Consider the following 19,156-nt stretch of genomic DNA (forward strand, 5'->3'; position numbering starts at 1 on the left):
ATGTTCATCAGGGATATTGGTCTAAAATTCTCTTTTTTTGTTGTGTCTCTACCAGGCTTTAGTATCAGGATGACGCTGGCCTCATAAAATGAGTTAGGGAGGATTCCCTCTTTTTCTATTGATTGGAACAGTTTCAGAAGGAATGGTACCAGCTCCTCCTTGTACCTCTGGTAGAATTAGCCTGTGAATCCATCTGGTCCTGGACTTTTTTTGGTTGGCAGGCTATTAATTATTGCTTCAATTTCAGAGCCTGTTATTGGTCTATTCAGAGATTCAACTTCTTCCTGGTTTAGTCTTGGGAGGGTGTATGTGTCCAGGAATTTATCCATTTCTTCTAGATTTTCTAGTTTATTTGTATAGAGGTATTTATAGTATTCTCTGATTGTAGTTTGTATTTCTGTGGGATCAGTGATGATATCCCCTTTATCATTTTTTATTGTGCCTATTGGGTTCTTCTCTCTTTTCTTCTTTACTAGTCTTGCTAGTGGTCTATTAATTTTGTTGATCTTTTCAAAAAATCAGCTCCTGGATTCATTGATTTTTTGAAGTTTTTTTTGTGTCTCTAACTCCTTCAGTTCTGCTCTGATCTTAGTTATTTCTCGCCTTCTGCTAGCTTTTGAATGTGGTTGCTCTTGCTTCTCTAGTTCTTTTAATTGTGATGTTAGGGTGTCAATTTTAGATCTTTCCTGCTTTCTCTTGTGGGCATTTAGTGCTATAAATTTCCCCCGACATACTGCTTTAAATGTGTCCCAGAGATTCTGGTATGTTGTGTCTTTGTTCTCATTGGTTTCAAAGAACATCTTTATTTCTGCCTTCATTTCGTTATGTACCCAGTAGTCATTCAGGAGCAGGTTGTTCAGTTTCCATGTAGTTGAGCAGTTTTTAGTGAGTTTCTTAATCCTGAGTTCTACTTTGATTGCACTGTAGTCTGAGAGACAGTTTGCTATAATATCTGTTCTTTTACATTTGGTGAGGAGTGCTTTTCTTCCAACTATGTGGTCAATTTTGGAATAAGTGCAATGTGGTGCTGAGAAGAATGTATATTCTGTTGATTTGGGGTGGACAGTTCTGTAGATGTCTATTAGGTCGGCTTGGTGCAGAGCTGAGTTCAATTCTTGGATATCCTTGTTAACCCTCTGTCTTGTTGATCTGTCTAATGTTGACAGTGGGGTGTTAAAGTCTCCCATTATTATTGTGTGGGAGTCTAAGTCTCTTTGTAGGTCTCTGAGGACTTGCTTTATGAATCTGGGTGTTCCTGTATTGGGTGCATATATATTTAGGATAGTTAGCTCTTCTTGTTGAATTGATCCTTTACCATTATGTAATGGCCTTCTTTGTCTCTTTTGGTCTTTGTCGGTTTAAAGTCTGTTTTATCAGAGACTAGGATTGCAACCCCTGCTTTTTTCTGTTTTCCATTTGCTTGGTAGATCTTCCTCCATCCCTTTATTTTGAGCCTATGTGTGTCTCTGCCCATGAGATGGGTCTCCTGAATACAGCACACTGTTGGGTCTTGACTCTTTTTCCAATTTGCCAGTCTGTGTCTTTTAACTGGAGCATTTAGCCCATTTTCATTTAAGGTCAATATTGTTATGTGTGAATTTGATCCTGTCATAATGATGTTAGCTGGTTATTTTGCTCGTTAGTTGATGCGGTTTCTTCTTAGCATTGATGGTCTTTACAATTTGACATGTTTTTGCAGGGGCTGGTACCAGTTGTTCCTTTCCATGTTTAGTGATTCCTTCAGGAGCTCTTGTAAGGCAGTCCTGGTGGTGACAAAATCTCTCAGCATTTGCTTGTCTTTTAAGGATTTTATTTCTCCTTCACTTGTGAAACTTAGTTTGGCTGGATATGAAATTCTGGGCTGAAAATTCTTTAAGAATGTTGAATATTGGCCCCCACTCTCTTCTGGCTTGTAGAGTTTCTGCCAAGAGATCTGCTGTTAGTTTGATGGGCTTCCCTTTGTGAGTAACTTGACCTTTCTCTCTGGCTGCCCTTAACATTATTTCCTTCATTTCAACTTTGGTGAATCTGACAATTATGTGACTTGGAGTTGCTCTTCTTGAGGAGTATCTTTATGGCGTTCTCTGTATTTCCTGAATTTGAATGTTGGCCTGCCTTGCTAGGTTGGGGAAGTTCTCCTGGATAATATCCTGAAGAGTGTTTTCCAATTTGGTTCCATTCTCCCTGCCACTTTCAGGTACACTGATCAGACGTAGATTTGGTCTTTTCACATAGTCCCATATTTCTTGGAGGCTTTGTTTCTTTCTTTTTACTCTTTATTCTCTAAACTTCTCCTCCTGTTTCATTTCATTCATTTGATCTTCAATCACTGATACCCTTTCTTCCACTTGATCGAATTGGCTACTGAAGTTTGTGCATGCGTCATGTAGTTCTCATGCCATGGTTTTCGGCTCCATCAGGTCATTTAAGGTCTTCTTTATGCTGTTTATTCTAGTTAGCCATTCGTCTAATTTTCTTTCAAGGTTTTTAGCTTCTTTGCGATGGGTTTAAACATCCTCCTTTAGCTCGGAGTTTGTTATTACCGATCATTTGAAGCCTTCTCTCCACCCCTCAAAGTCATTCTCCATCCAGCTTTGTTCTGTTTCTGGCGAGGAGCTGCGTTCCTTTGGAGGAGAAGGGGCACTCTGATATTTAGAATTTTCAGCTTTTCTGCTCTGGTTTCTCCCCATCTTTGTCATTTTATCTACCTTTGGTTTTTGATGATGGTGATGTACAGATGGAGTTTTGGTGTGGATGTCCTTTCTGTTTGTTAGTTTTCCTTCTAACAGTCAGGACCCTCAGCTGCAGGTCTGTTGGAGTTTGCTGGAGGTCCACTCCAGACCCTGTTTGCCTGGGTATCACTGGCAGAGGCTGCAGAACAGCAAATATTGCAGAACGGAAAATGTTGCTGCCTGATTCTTCCTCTGGAAGCTTTGTCTTAGAGGGACACCCGGCCGTATGAGGTGTCAGTCGGCCCCTACTGGGAGGTACCTCCCAGTTAGGCTACTCGGTGTTCAGGGACCCACTTGAAGAGGCCGTCTGTCCGTTCTCAGATCTCAAACTCCATGCGGGGAGAACCACTAATCTCTTCAAAGCTGTCAGATGGACGTTTAAGTCTGCAGAAGTTTCTGCTGCCTTTTGTTCAGCTATGTCCTGTCCCCAGAGGTGGAGTCTACGGAGGCAGGCAGGCCTCGTTGGGATGTGGTGGGCTCCACCCAGTTTGAGCTTCCTGGCTGCTTTTTTTACCTACTCAAGCCTCAGCAATGGCGGACGCCCCTCCCCCAGCCTTGCTGTCACCTTACAGTTCGATCTCAGACTGCTATGCTAGCAGTGAGTGAGGCTCCGTGGGTGTGGGACCCTCCGAGCCAGGCGTAGGATATAATCTCCTAGTGTATCGTTTGCTAAGACCATGGGAAGAGTGCAGTATTAGGGTGGGAGTGTCCCGATTTTCCAGGTACCATCTGTCATAGCTTCCCTTGGCTAGGAAAGGGAATTCCCCGACCCCTTGTACTTCCCTGGTGAGGCGATGCCCCGCCCTGCTTTGACTCATGCTCCATGGGCTGCACCCACTCTCCGACAAGCCCCAGTGAGATGAACCCAGTACCTCAGTTCGAAATGCAGAAATCACCCGTCTTCTGAGTTGCTCACGCTAGGAGCTGTAGACTAGAGCTGTTCCTATTTGGCCATCTTGGAACCTCTGATCCTTTAATCCATCTTGAGTTAATTTTTGTATAAGGTGTAAGGAAGGGGTCCAGTTTCAATTTTCTGCATATGGCTAGCCAGTTCTCTCAGCATTTATTAAATAGGGAATCATTTCTCCATTGCTTGTTTTTGTCAGGTTTAAAGAAGACATTCATATGGCCAAAAACCATATGAATAAAAGCTCAACATCACTGATCATTAGAGAAATGCAAATCAAAACCACTATGAGATACCTTCTCACACCAGTCAGAACAGTGATTATTAAAAAGTCAAGAAACAACTGATGCTGGCAAGGTTGCAGATAAATAGGAATGCTTTTACACTGTTGGTGGGAATGTAAATTAGTTCAACCATTGTGAAAGACAGTGTGGTGACTCCTCAAAGATCTAGAACCAGAAATACCATTTGCCCCAGCAATCCTATTACTGGGCATATACCCAAAGGAATATAAATTATTCTGTTACAAAGATACATGCACATGTATGGTCACTGCAGCACTGTTCACAATAGCAAAGACATGGAATCAACCAAATGCCCATCAATGATAGACCAGATAAACAAAATGTGGTACATATACTCCATGGAATACTATGCAGCCATAAAAAGGAATGAGATCATGTCCTCTGCAGAGACATGAACGCAGCTGGAAGCCATTATCCTCAGCAAACTAATGCAGGAATAGAAAATCAAATGCTGCATGTTCTGACTTACAAGTGGGAGCTGAACAATGAGAACACGTGGACACAGGAAGGGGAACAGCACACACTGGGGCCTGCTGGGGAATGGGGTTGAGGGAGGGAGAGCATTAGGAAAAATAGCCAATGCATGCTGGGTTTAATACCTAGGTTATGGGTTGACAGGTGCAGTAAACCACCATGCCACTTGTTTATCTATGTAACAAACCTGCACATCCTGCACATGTATCCTGGAACTTAAAAATTAAAATTTAAAAAATAAAAATAAATGTATCAGGGCAATTTCAGAAATATGAATTCACTTGCTAAGAATACAATGGTTGTGTCCCTCCATTCAGGAAGCCCAGCAAAACCCCATTTCCCAAATCAGAGCTAAATGTCTACATTATGTGACAGCAACATTTACTAACTTATTTATAAAATTTGCATGATTTTAGAGAATAAAATATAGAATACCTGTGTTTTGAATTCCAGAATGTTATTTCCTGGGTTAATTCTTCCTAGTAATATCAAATCTTTTATCTGAATACATTTCTTTTTAGGAGCTGTACTGTAGTTTAAAGGCTTTTTTATAATATCTTGTTGCCCAGATCCAGAGGAAGAGGAGATCTGACTGTCATCTGCACGTGGAACAGCAGAAACTGATTTTTTACGATATGGTTTCATCGGATGCACTGTATCACTGCCTAAGACAGCAACCCCTTGATGTGCCAGGGATTCTGATGCCCCTGTAGGTGATTGCCGGGAAGTTGTTTTCCTGTTTCCTCTTTTGGGATGATAATTGGAAAGGTCCTGATCACAAATAATATTTGATGGATGGGCAGAATTTTCGGCAAGGACACTTGCAGTTTCTGAAATATTTAATTTGCCAATTACTGGGGAAGGAATACAGAATTCATGGTCTTTGTCTGTAGCTTCTATAAGATCATTCTCTTTCTCTTTCTGTGAATATTCTGTTTGACCAATAAAAGCAACAGGTTGGGATGGTAATTTATTATTCTCTGTGCCATCTGAATGTTGGGATTTTGGAAAACCATCCAAGGTACAATCACTGACATTTTGTTTAGAATTCACATCATTTCCAGAAAATTCTCCCCTTCTCACTGCCTCTGAATTTAGACAAATGTTGGTATTTTGGCTGTAGTTCCAAGTTTCCAGAGACAATTGTGTTTCCTGCATGCTTCCACAAACAGGAGAAAGTAAACCTGATTGGGGATGCTCTAAATTTTCCAGACTAGTGAGTTCTTGGTTGTCCTTTTCACTGCAGTTTTCTGACCTGGGTGGGAGCTTCCTTAAACTAAGACAAGGCAATGATGTAACATTTTTATAGTTTTGAATTTTCAGGCTTATTCTTTTCTGGTTTTTTGCCACAACTAAAAGACTCTTCTGTCTTGCCACCAAGTTGGCCAATTGTTCTCTCAGGGCTCCATGCTTAAATGACTCTATGGATATCCTATAGGAAGAAACAGAAAGAGAAAAAAATGCAGTAACAGCAGAAAACTTTTTAAAGCAGTCATTTAGAGGTCAAAGATACTTTGTCTCAATTTTAATAACTTTAAAATACACAGAACTATACCTGTGCAATTTACTGCCTTTGATTTTTTTAATCTGACCACCTGCAGCCTGTTGACACAAAATATTTCCTTTGAGAGGAAACTGATTCCTTTATTTAAGGTAAGTGTGCCCTTTTCTTAAGGAGTTGACAGTAAGGTTATCAAGATTTTATATTCATATCATTATTATCAATTGCGAGTCAACTCTAAAAGATAAACAAAACTTGGATCATCTATCTAAACATCTATAGATTGGAAGGTAGCATCTATAGGTTGGAAGGTAGCAATTGGTGGCTAAGGAAAGTCATCATTCTTCAAATTTGGGGCTTGCTTACCTGTTTATTAGTAAGTACAATTTGAAAGTTCTATTCAGGTTCTCTTAGCTATGGAAGAACAAGATTGTTTTGTGAATAATCATACTTCAGCTAGACCTGAGAAATGTTTGTTCCCCAAGTAATTACCATAATTGTATTTTGAACCTGTATGAAGACACTTCCAAGTCCAGAGGGACTACCCAGGAAATCATCATTCTGTGTGTCTTCCCCAAACTGAATTTCTCAAGACCCTGAGGACTAAGGAAGAGGAAATGGCTTTTCACATGTTCATACTTTTGTCTTTTGATTATGCCCACCAATCCCACCCTGACCTTCAGATTATCGGATACTTTGTTTTCAGCGGTTCTCAAACTTTTTGGTCTCAGGAACTATTTGTACTTTTAAAAATTATTGAGGAACCCAAACAGCTTTTGTGTGTATGAATATCTATCAGTATTTACTGTTTTAGAAATTAAAACTGAGAAAACTTTTTAAACAAAAGAATACACAACACATTCTATCAGGCTTTATCATGTATCATGTGGCCTCTGAAAAATTCCACTGTACATTCATGAGAGAATGAGAGCAAGAGAGCAATAACATCTTAGTATTATTATTAAAAAATAGTTTTGACTTCACAGATCCTGTGAAACGGTCTCAGGAACCCCACCAGGGTTCCCTGGACCACAGTTTAAGAGCTGCTGTTTTAAGGAAAAGCAATAGTATAGATATATATCTATAGTATAGATATATATCTTGCCTCTCCTATCAAAGTTTAGAGCTGATACTAAACTCCCAGCAGACTGGATGTTAAAAGAAGTAGTATACATAAGTGAAAAAATCAGCAAGAAGAAGGACTCAGATTAGCAAACAACTGGTAGCATAATATGCAAAAGAAATGCATAACATCAGACTTAAAACTATGTGAAACAAGGAGTTCAGAGACAAAACTTTAGATTACCCACACCAAGATGTGAAGTCTTATAGCAATATTAATAAGAATTTACATAGTGAAACTCCAATTGATCAGAAACTTTTGAAAATTCCAGGTGTAGTACATTGTTAACCACAGGACACTAAAGGAAATTCAAGCAAGCCTCTCTGAAGTCCCCTAAAATTACCCATATGTAGATTATAGAAGCTCACTGCTTTATATTGACAGGAAAACAAGGACGAAATAGAAGGGAACTTATGTTAGCTCTTCACTGGAGAAGAAGGCAAAATGGGGATTAAAAATAAAAATAGAAAACTGATTTTTAAAAATAAGTTCAGAAAAAAATTGAATACATAATAGACATTAAATGATTATAAGAGAAGAATATATAAGGACACGTTTAGAAAATTGTGAATAAAGAATAGGGAGCATAAGTAGTTAAGTCTATTAAAAACTAATAAAAAATAATGCCAAAACAAGAAAAAAAAATGTAACTTTTTTTCACAAAAAATATGAGAAGAGGTATATAACCAATATAATCAGGACAAAACTCTTTAAGGACCTTGGGATTTTAGAAATACAATAAAACACAAAATTAATCAACTGATTTATCAACTGCTTAGAAGCACATTTGTGACAGCAAAAAGAAACATTGTTTTAGTGTAGAAAATTTGAGTGTGCTAAAGAAATAAATTTATCTGTGGGATTCACAACCAGAAAAGCTTTCATAAAATTCTCTACTGTAGACAACTTTTTAAGATATTGAAATGTTCTTTTTTGACTATTTCAAGTAATAATGTAGAAAAATATCTTTCTGGGAAGTATAATTTTCCACGGTGGTAAAAGATGAGACAACCTTATAAAGTCATTTTTTGGCCCTAAGCAATGTGTTTTTGTATTCTTAAGAAATCTAGACAACTACTGCAGCTAAAAAGGAAAAATTCTAGAAACTCAGAAGCACTCTTTTTTTTTCCCTTTTTCTACTCACCTGTATTTTTTAGCCAGATCATCCCTTTCTGCTTTCTGCTTGGCAAGCACATTATCCATAATCTCTTTTATATTTAACATCTTCTCAATGTATTGTTCTAGAAACATGACAATAAAAAGTTAGCTAACTGAAGGATAGTGAATGTCAAATTTGGTCATATGAGAATTAGCCCTATTGTTAATTTTAAAAAGCCATTATTCCCTATGCTCTTCCCCAGTATTAATGACCCAGATATCTCAATTAAGGCTTACTTAACAATGTCAATCTACGGAAATGCCCTGAAGTGTATAGATAAGAATACTGTAAAAGAGTAGGCCAGCCTGAGTTCTAATCCTGTTGCCCCACTGACTAAGTTTTGTGAGCCTGGATAAGTCATGTAACTTACACGGTTAACTTTCTTACCTGTGAAATGAAGGTAGTAAAAGAAGATATTTTGTCTGTTAAAATTATTTTATTTTTTAAAATACAAAAGGAATACATTAACATTGCAAAATTTTTTCAAACCATATAAATATTTACAAAGATGAAAAGTAAGAGTATCCCTACTCACCCCACTGTTTTTCCTCTAATGTATTCAACAAAGGAGATTACTGTTAATACTTTAGGGGTGTGTGTGTTTGTAAAATTTGTGTTATATATTTATTATTTTAAATACTTACACTATGTATACATTATATGCACTTAAAAAATAGAATCATGCTGTCAGTTCTTGTTCTTTGCACTTATAATAACATTTACATGGTACTATATGATACCTAAGGTCACCTGTAGATCTTACAAACCACCATTACAATAATTACTTAAACTTTTCCAACTTTCTTCCTTTGCTTTCCAAGTAAAGGCATAATGACCTTCCTCCCAACACAGATCCACATGATTACCCACAAATGTGGGTTATGTACAAATCCAGATGCACAAGTAGGAAACTGAAAGGGTTAAATGCATATATTTTAATTCTTTTAAGCTATTTGTTGTTTCTTTCACTTTCGGCTTTGTTTCTTAAAATTTTTCCTAATTTTTTGGACCAATGCACATTTTTCTGCATAAAGTAACTTGAGAAAATCTGTGGTAGAAAATGACATGAGGTTCAGAGGTAGAATTCGTTTCAGAAATTCCCTCAGCAAATCAGACAAATGATTTGATAAGTATTGAGTCAGTGTCCTCAGAGTAGTTTCTATCACCCTAATACTGTAGTTAAGGATTAGTTTCACAATATGATGCATATTCTAACAAAGGAGGAAAATGTGTACAATCAATAAGAATTTAGATATAACTTTGTTCAGCAGATTTGACACTGTTTATTAAAAGACATTTTAAATTATCTATGTGCCCCGTCATCCCAGCTTTTCCAACTGAATTTTAAACCATAGGTAAAAATAACGCACTACAGGAACTTAAAATATTCAGTATGTTTCTATAAGAAACAACAGAAATATATTTTACATATAGTTTGGTATCACACACTTCTTTATCAAAGATGATATTAATCAATGGTATATTAAAGAGAATCTATAATTGTCCTAATATGTGTAATATTTTATTACTTGATCAGGTATTACAAAACAACGAGGATGAGAGAAATTATTCAACAAATAGCGATGAATAAATGGGTTGTAATACGGGGTAAACCTATTCTATCCTTAAATACAGAAAAAAATTTCAGATGAATTACGCATTAGAATGCTTAGGGAAAATTTATAAAATATTAACAACGGCAATTTTCTGCCTCAGTTCAGTTGAAGCAGTTCAGTTGATAACTGATAGAAAAGTGAATGCAAGGTCTCTTTCAGAAAAATTTTCAAAGATGTACAAAATGGGACTCATTACTCAGATCCCTCAGCCAGATCAAAGCTGTAACAAGTGTCAGATGTGGAGGAGGGTGAATTTGAAAAAAGATTTCTTTAGAGAGCAGTTGCTTACCTGAGTGGGAATCTGCATATTCAGCAGCAGCAGTAAGGGGTAAAGGGGATTCTCTCCTTTACCTCAAGCCTGCTAGGGTAAGTTCCTCAAAGGATTATTTAGAGAACCTAACTGAACTCTAAGTTGAGGTGACAATGAATTGGTATCTGGCTTCCTTCTTGAATATCTAGAGACCTTGAAAAATGAGAAGCTACCCCAGCAGGGCCAAAAGAAAGTTGCTGCTGAGCTGAGAATTAATTATCTTCCCTTCTAACAGTGGGCCTGAGGTGCAAAGGTCCTGAGGACTTGTTGTGAAGCCTGCCCTGTGACCCTGCCTATGAGGGCTTCCACCTGACAGTGAGAGTCTGTGTAGGATGGTTCATTAGAAAGAAAAAAAAAAGAAGCTGAGAGAAGACTGAGAGGACATAGGGAAAGGGCAATGTGTATTGCCCACATCATAGGAGTTCCAACCTGATGGGTCATAGAGAAATTTCAGAAGAGTCTTAGAAAACTGCTCTCCAGAGACTGAGTTTTAAACACCTGTCAGGGAGTGGTAGAGCCAACCACAGTCAGTAATTAGTTACCATCCAAGAGCTCCAGGGTCCCACTGCCTTACCTCTCCTTCCTTAAGGGCAGTAAGACAAAAATAAAAGCATCAAGATTATTCAATGTATTAGCTATAATATAATAAAATTAAACTACAAAACCTGGGGGTGTTGGGGAGAAGCTCCTAATTTTAGAGGCATTCAAATAAATAGAAAAAGGCCGATGAATTTTTACTATACAGAATTTGTAATTGTATATATTTAAACAAAAACTAACACACATTGCAAAGAAAAAGACAAGTCACTGAAAAAGTATTTGCAGCAGTTATGGTGGAAAAGGGGTAAGTAATTGTAACACATAAATAGGCTCCACTTGATGAATAAACAAATAATAGAAACACTTCTCAAAATAGGGAATAAAACTAGTGAAAAAGTACCATTGGGCTGGGTGCAGTGGTTCACGTCTGTAATCCCAGCACTGTGGAAGACCGAGGTGGGCAGATCACGAGGTCAAGAGATCAAGACCATCCTGGCCAACATGGTGAAATACTGTCTTTACTAAAAATACAAAAATTAGCTGGGCATGGTACATGCGCCTGTAGTCCCAGCTCCTAGGGAGGTTGAGGCAGAAGAATCGCTTGAACCTGGGAGGCGGAAGTTGCAGTGAGCTGAGATCGCACCACTGCACTCCAGCCTGGTGACAGAATGAAACTCCATCTCAAAAAAAAAAAAAAAAAAAAAAAGTACCACTAATAAGCAACATGGCAAATGAAAATATCAGGCATATTTTTCTTATTAAACTAGTAAGGTTATTTAAAACGAAAATACTGATGCTACTAGCTGTGTACACAAAGACACTAATGTGTACACTGCTAGTAGCATCAGTATTTTCACTTCCAACATGAAAATTAGTACTATCTATAAAACAGAATTTATCAATATAAATCAATAGATTTAAAATGCTTATATAATTTGACCCAATAGTTACAATTCTGTTAATCTTTCCGAAGAAGATAATACGTCCAGAAAAAGCTACATATTGTAGAAGAACAGCAAAAAATTGGAAATCATCCAAATGTTCAACAAAAAGGGAAAAATTTAGGAAACTGTGGAACATTTATTGAATACTAGGAATGAAGACTGTGAAAAAAATGCAAAATTACCATATCTATCATGATCAAAACTATGTTTTTAAGAGTTTTACTGAGGCCTAATTGCATTATTATGTTCTCAGACAAAAAAAAAAAAAATGTGGGGCGGGGGTCTGGAAATAAAACAACAAAATATTGTGGTAGGACAATAGCTAATTTTAGCATTTTTCTCTTTTTCTTGAAGTATATCTGTATGCCTTCCATAATGAAAAAATTATAAACCTGGAATAATCATCTTGGATGCAAAAGATATTACAAATAGTAAATGAAATAAATATACTAACTGTATATTTTTGTTTGGAGGTATGAATTATTTTCTATTAGTTTCCTCCAAACACAACACATACCATGTTAGGCCAGGATGAAAAGTAGAATGTGTAAAATTTTAAAGGAGATTATTTTTTTAAAGACTATACAAACATGAGTTAGGACAAGAGATGAACAGTTATATCCTGCTATACAAAAGGTTGATGAGGTACTTTAAATTACCTTACTTTTATTTACTACTTTTAACTAACTTTTACATTCACAGATCTGAATTTATCAGGCACTACTTTCCACCTTATAAATCATAACTCAAAAAATATATATGTGAGTCATCAAGGGCTTGCATATATTCACTGAAGTTTGAGAAATTAAGATTATTAGGTCAGGGATCAGAGTCTAATTTGCTATTTTGAATCTTCAGTGTTTTGAAAACAGGAAGATATCTTTGCAGTCAGACATCCACCTGTTATATGTGCTCTTCTGAAAGTAGGAGGATTTGCTTTCTTTGTGTCACTGCTGCACCACCTTCCACTGCACTATTTCTGATCTACTTTTAAGGGTTACCATAGCTGGGTGAAGCTGACAACCCACAGGGTAACATAATCTCATCTCTTGTCACAATCTTACATTTTCTGTCATAGGATTATCTAAACATATCACTGGTATAGCTTATCTCTGATCATAGTTCTGAATGTCTCTCAAATTACTCATGCAGCACTTTGCATCTAGAAGTATCTTTAACAACACAAACTACTGGTTTGCATCGTGATAAAATCAGCCTTTTAGCTATCATTAAAAGTCTACTTTGGACTTACTTTTTAAGTAAGTTACTTTTAATGATATTAATAATTCCTAGCACTTTAAATCCTCTCACATAAAAATAGAAGACCACTTTTTCAGCCATTGTGAGCTCTGAAATAAATATATACCTTAAGAAGAAGATGACCTTGGGTATCTGAAAATATCATACTTGAGTATGAGTCTATATTTACCTGCATCTTCAGGGTTTCTTATTTCAAACTCTAATAAATTTTCTTGTTTTTCTTCTATATCTTGTAGAATGGCACTGAGGGTCTGATGCTGTCAGATAAAAATATTTGAAACTTCATTACAAAGGGGTAGATATGCTCTCTGACATGCCATTGACAAACATAGAATAAATAAAATACTAAAGAAAGTTTTCCTAAAAATTCTCATTCCTCTCTATGTTCAAAATGTACTCATACTTTTTAACTGTATAAATGTTGCAGATTTGAACAAAAGCAAACAAATATATTTTGAATTATGTAGTAGATACCCTGGAAAATAGAATGTAAAAGTAGCAATCATAAGAAATCAATTTATCACTGACTTCTGTTGAAACTATAGGTGTAGGAGAAAAATAAATCACATAACATTGAAAGTACATATATACAACAAGTTCACTTTAAGGCCTTATGACTTTCACTGCACACTATTAAAATCTTATACCTAATCTTAGAAGTACAAAACACTATTCTCTCAAAAATTCACAAAGGGGACTTAATACTACTTCTACATGCCCTTGTCAGTACCAATCTTCCTGCCTTGAATGCTTTCAATTCACTCTGCCCTGATTCTTCTCTTTCCCTATGAGAGAGAGAATTGTGGAGCGGGCTCTGGAACCAGACTTTCAGGTGTAAATCCTGGCTTCACCTCTTCCTATCTAGGTGACTCCAGCAAGTTATTTATCCTCTCTGTGACTGAATTGTATAACACATTAAAATGCTAAGGACAATGTCAGCACAAAGTAAGAACTCCTTAAATAGTGAATATTATAATCATATAAAACCCATTCATACAGGAAACTTCTGACTTATCCAATCCATGCTGATTTCCTTTTTCTCAGAATTAAGAAATTCAGTGCTACATAATTTAACACTAACATAATAATGTCTTATACATTACATTTCCTCATCAGGACAATGAGATCTTGTGGGCAGAAGCATGCCTTTTATATTTGTGTATGGTTTCAACATTGTGGGTTCATAGCTATTGCTCCATTAATGATGATTGATTGATTGACTCATATTACCTATCCTTTAATATACTCTCCATACACATTCATTTCTAAAACATGTAGATCCTCAAAGCCTTCTGAAATATGTTGCCCTGAAATTTTACTTTGGTGCTCACAAAAGATATTCAAAAAGTACGTAATAAAATAATCTAATTATTTGGTACAGCAATCTTACTGCTGTCATTTATTAAATGTATCCAAGTGAAATTATAAAATACAAATATAAAAAACAAGCAAAAATAAAAACACCACTAAGGTTTACCGCTTTATACAGTGAACGATTTATGGTTATAAAAGCAAACAGAAGATGAGAATTTGTGCCCAGGCTAAGCTCTATCCACAGATTAGGACAAAGAAACATCTTTTGGTGCCAACTTTCCTTTCTGCTTTGCTTGTATCGTAAATGTATTCAGTCTTGGACACTATGGGCCAAGACTTATCCAAATAAGGTTTCACTGAGGATGCTACCTTGGTTGAGATTTTGTGTCTAGTTAAGCTTTGTGTTTTGGTCTAACTAAGAATTTCAATCAATATATATATCTTATTAAGCAACTGCTATGTTCTTTTTTTCAAAAGCTACCTTTTACATGGTGGGTTTTGCAGCAAATTGTATTACTATAAACCATATGGGATCAAGGTTAGCTAAACCAGGCTGCTTAATCCTCTTCTCTGTCTGGATTCCAGAATCTTTTCTATATCCTGCATCTCCTAGACACTTATGGAAGTGAGTAAAGACACATTTATGACAGTGGCAGTGTCTATGGACAAGAAGTAGCCAAAGAACTCAAACTAGGTATAAAGGATAGCAGCTACTCCACAGTTCTGTATTCAAAGCAAATAATTAAGAGTTAACCACACAGCATAACTTCCAGGCCCATTCTGTTCATTATCTTATCTTTTATAATAAAAAAATTTCAATCTTTGTGTTATTAAAATGGAGAGTATTGCCGTTAGCCAATAACTAACTGGCTGACTCAAAGAATGGCATTTTCTAAGATGAAGAACGAAGTAATTTTAACTTCACTCACCACAGAAAGGCTTTCACTTGATCTTTCTTGGTGTGAAAGGAAAGGTGAATCAATAGTTTTGCCGTCATCACAAAAACACTGTTTATGTCTTTTAGACTGGACAGCAGGAATTTTTTCTTTAAAAAGTAAAATTAGAAAATATAATAAGAATATGCAAAAATATAGTTTTATTTTTCAGTTTTAATGTGATGCAGATGAGATGGCTAAGTCAAGTCTACAACTATTATATCTTAATCAGTACTCATCATCATCAATTGGCTACTTATGGCTAACATTTACTGAGCACTTGTCACATGCTGGGTGCCAAAAACTATCCATAAATCATCTCATTTAATCTTCATATGAACCTGTGAAGTAGGTAGTTTATTATATCCATTTTGCAGAAGAGGAAAGTGAGGCTTAGCGGGGTTCAAGAAGTTGCCCAATGTCACACAGAACTGAAACCAGATCTTATCTGATTCCAACGTCCACATGACTTGATTAATGCCTCTGTAAATTCTCTTGGACCCTACTCCCATTCTGGATTCCCTTTCTCTATATTATGAGTGTACTCTATATTCTTCATCCTTCTGGGGTACCTGATCAAGGAAACAAAAAACAGTAGATATGTGGGAATAGATCTATCACTTTACAATAGATCTATCAAGAACTCCAAATGCAAGACTTCCCTGATAAACTGAGCTAATCTAAATCATGGGAACTTTCAGGTATAGCTGTGAAGAGGGAGTGTGAAATGGCTGGGCCTCTGAGAAAGGCCCTGACCCTATGGACTTACTATATCGTAGCAGGCAATGAAAAGAGGAAATTTGTTTCACTCTTGACCTTGACCTATCCATGATCTAGCCCACTGGTGAAATATAACACAATGAATATCCTTAGCTCTGACCAATTATATTAGTAATTCTTCCGTGAAAATCAACAGTTGGTAAGGATGTTGGTAGGCTAGGGGAGAAGTGTGTTACACAATTGCTCTCCCCAGCATTCTCCCTCATGGTGAGAATATAGATATATTCCTGAGTATCTTCTTCTATGAGTCAAGGTTTGAGCATGAGGGAAAAGGAAGAACAATTCCCTCTCCTCAATACTTAATAAAGTATAAAGTATTGCTAAAATGGTTCATAAAATTTTGCCTGATTGTACATACATTCCCTTGAAATATTCTTTTCATTGCAAAATATATTACACATATACAAGTATATTTCCTTTAAAAAACTAATATGCTAGAATACTAGATTCTTTAAAAGTTGGCATGAATCCAACTGATATATGCATCATTACAAATTTTGAAGTAATGGAATCTTAGTTGCAAAAACTTCAGTATAATGTCACCCCTTTTCCAGCCCTACTACAACTAAGCTGATCTGCCTGGCTTCAATTATATCTCTATCTCAAATCTAATGTTAGGGAGATTAATGTTTGCTTGATGAATGCTATAGGTTTCATTTCAACATGTAACTCCAATCCAATAGGATCATATGATCTATAAATTACACCATATTTTTAAATGCTAATTTCTAAAAATAAATAATGGCTTTTGAAGAGTTTAATAAACATAGGACACATCTATCCTAGTTATGAAACAATTTACACAACAAATCAGAAGATTTTCCTAAACAGAGATATATCTCTGTATAAAATAGCAGCAATATTGATATACATACCATTGACTATAGCATCTCTCTCATCTCTATTATCAGTCTCAATAGCACCATAAGATTTTAGTAATTCTTTCATTTTTTCATCATCTGCTTCATCCAAAGCACTCTTCTGTTTTTGATCTTTTTGATTAGGGTTTGCTCCATTTTGTAGTAGAATCTCAGCTGCCTACAAAGTATTTTTTCAAAGTTATCTCTATAGACACCAAAGATGAATAATTTCTGTTTTCATCACGAACACCACTGCCAAGCATTAAAAGCTATCAAAAGAAAGTTTTCAAACTCAGGTCAAGAAATTTTTTTATTAAAATTGATGTGGCAATTGCAGACTAATCCAATTTGGACTGATTAGTCCTCACAAGAGAACCAAACACAAAGACATGAAAGTACAATATGCTGCATTCATTGCAGTAAGAAGTAGGCATAGGGAGGTTCAGTTCTAGATCAATAACTGCCCAGTAGAATTTTCTGTAATAATAAAATGTTCTATATCTGCTCTGTCCAATAAGGTAACTACTAATCACATGTGGCTTTTGAGCATTTGAAATGTGGCTAATGTGACTGAAGAAATCAATTTTTTATTTAATTAATTTAAATTTAAATAGCAAAAGTAGCTAGTAGCTACCATATTGGGCAGCACAGATCTAGATGTTGTGCAGATTAAGCCACTTGCGTCTTAATATGGAATTTCTGACACCCAGAAGGATTGAATCTATCTCTCTAACACAGCTTCTTGTCCTTCTCCAAGCTGCTGGAGGATAGGGTATAAAAGTGGGGTAAGAGTTGCTTCGCGGCTATATTACAAACAACATTATAATTTGTGATTAGACATACTTGAATAACATTCTATTTGGACAATATTTTATGTACACTACTTGTTCAGGAGGTTTTATGAACTAGCCTAGAAACCTAATACCCATTTCAATATTCTCCATACAGAAATATGTGTCCTAAATAACAAACTTTAAGGAAATAATTTCAACTTTTATTTTAGATTCAAATGATATATGTGCAGATTTACTACATGGGTATATTGCATGATGCTGAGGTTTGGGGTATGAATCATCCCATCACCCAGGTAGTAAGCACAGTACTCAACAGAGAGTTTTTCAGCTCTTGCCCTCCTCCCTCTCTCCGCTCTCTAGTAGTCTCAGTATCTACTGTTCTCATCTTTATGATCATGTGTACCCAATATTTACCTCCCACTTATAAGTGAGAAAATGTGGTATTTGATTTTTCTGTTCCTGCATTAATTCACTCAGAATAATGGCCTCCAGCTGCATCCATGTTGCTGCAAAGGACATGATTTTGTTTTTGTTTATGGCTGCATAGTATTCCATGGTATATGTGTACCACATCTTATTTATCCAGTTCACCAATGATGGTCACCTTGGGTGATTTAATGTCTTTGCTATTGTGAATAGTGCTGCAATTAACACACAAGTGTATGTGTCTTTTGGTAGAACAATTTGTTTTCCTTTGGGTACATACCCAGTAATGGAATTGCTAGGTTGAATGGTAGTTCCAAGTTCTCTGAGAAATCTCCAAACTGTTTCCACAGTAGTTGAACTAATTTACATTCCTACCAACAGTGTATAAGTGTTTTCTTTTCTTCACAACCTTACCAGCATCTGTTCTTTTCTGACTTTTAAATAATAACCATTCTGACTGGTGTGAGATGATATCTCACTCTGGCTTTGGTTTGCACTTCTCTGATGATTAGTGGTACTGAACTTTTTTTTTTCATGTTTGTTGGCCACTTGTATACTAAATGACAAACTTCACAGAATATTAAAGATAGAGGGAAACTTAGAAACCCCATCATTTTAGATAAAAGGAAACTAAGGTCAAAGAGGATGTGATATTTTCAGGAGAAAAAAATTTCTAATATAAATAAGGTTGCTCTGAGTAACTCTTAAATTGTGTATTAAAAATAAATTTATAATTGACCAAAGTAAAGAATGGTTATTAACTGGATTAAGGTATAAGTCAGCCAGGGACAGTGGTTTATGCCTATAATCCCGGCACTTTGGGAGGCTGAGGCAGGAAACTGCTTGAGCCCAGGAGTTCGAGACCAGCCTATGTAACATAGTGAGGCCTTTTCTCTGTAAAAAATTTAAAAATTAGCTGGGTGTGGTGGCACACACTTCTAGTCTCAGCTACTTGAGAGGTTGGGGCTGGAGGATCACTTGACCCTGGGAGGTCGAGGCTTCAGTGAGCAGTGATACCCTAGCCTGGGTGACAGAGCAAGACCTTGTCTCAAAAAAATGAATTATAGTATAAGTCAATTAGTGAAAAACAATGATCCCACTTGCAAAAGGCAAGCAAGTAACTCACCCCTGAAAAACCTTCTAGTTAGGAAAAGATGGTCAGGATTTTGTTAAAAT

At 36.3% G+C, this 19,156-nt stretch overlaps 1 protein-coding gene across 3 annotated transcripts in view; it reads right to left on the minus strand.

The window, feature by feature from the left end:
* The window catches only part of ANKRD31 (ankyrin repeat domain 31), a 167,310-nt gene that overhangs the window by 19,617 nt on the left and 128,537 nt on the right, over positions 1 to 19,156 (minus strand). For all 3 annotated transcript variants that reach the window (XM_031666228.1, XM_031666227.1, XM_031666229.1), the window contains 5 exons: positions 16,776 to 16,938; positions 15,115 to 15,230; positions 13,041 to 13,128; positions 8,187 to 8,283; positions 4,854 to 5,850 (listed from right to left, as the gene is read on the minus strand). In XM_031666228.1, the coding sequence (XP_031522088.1) occupies positions 4,854 to 5,850; positions 8,187 to 8,283; positions 13,041 to 13,128; positions 15,115 to 15,230; positions 16,776 to 16,938 (1,461 nt within the window). The remainder of the gene's footprint in view (positions 1 to 4,853; positions 5,851 to 8,186; positions 8,284 to 13,040; positions 13,129 to 15,114; positions 15,231 to 16,775; positions 16,939 to 19,156) is intronic.

This window comes from Papio anubis, chromosome 5 (assembly GCF_008728515.1).
Source record: "Papio anubis isolate 15944 chromosome 5, Panubis1.0, whole genome shotgun sequence".
Taxonomy (NCBI): domain Eukaryota; kingdom Metazoa; phylum Chordata; class Mammalia; order Primates; family Cercopithecidae; genus Papio; species Papio anubis.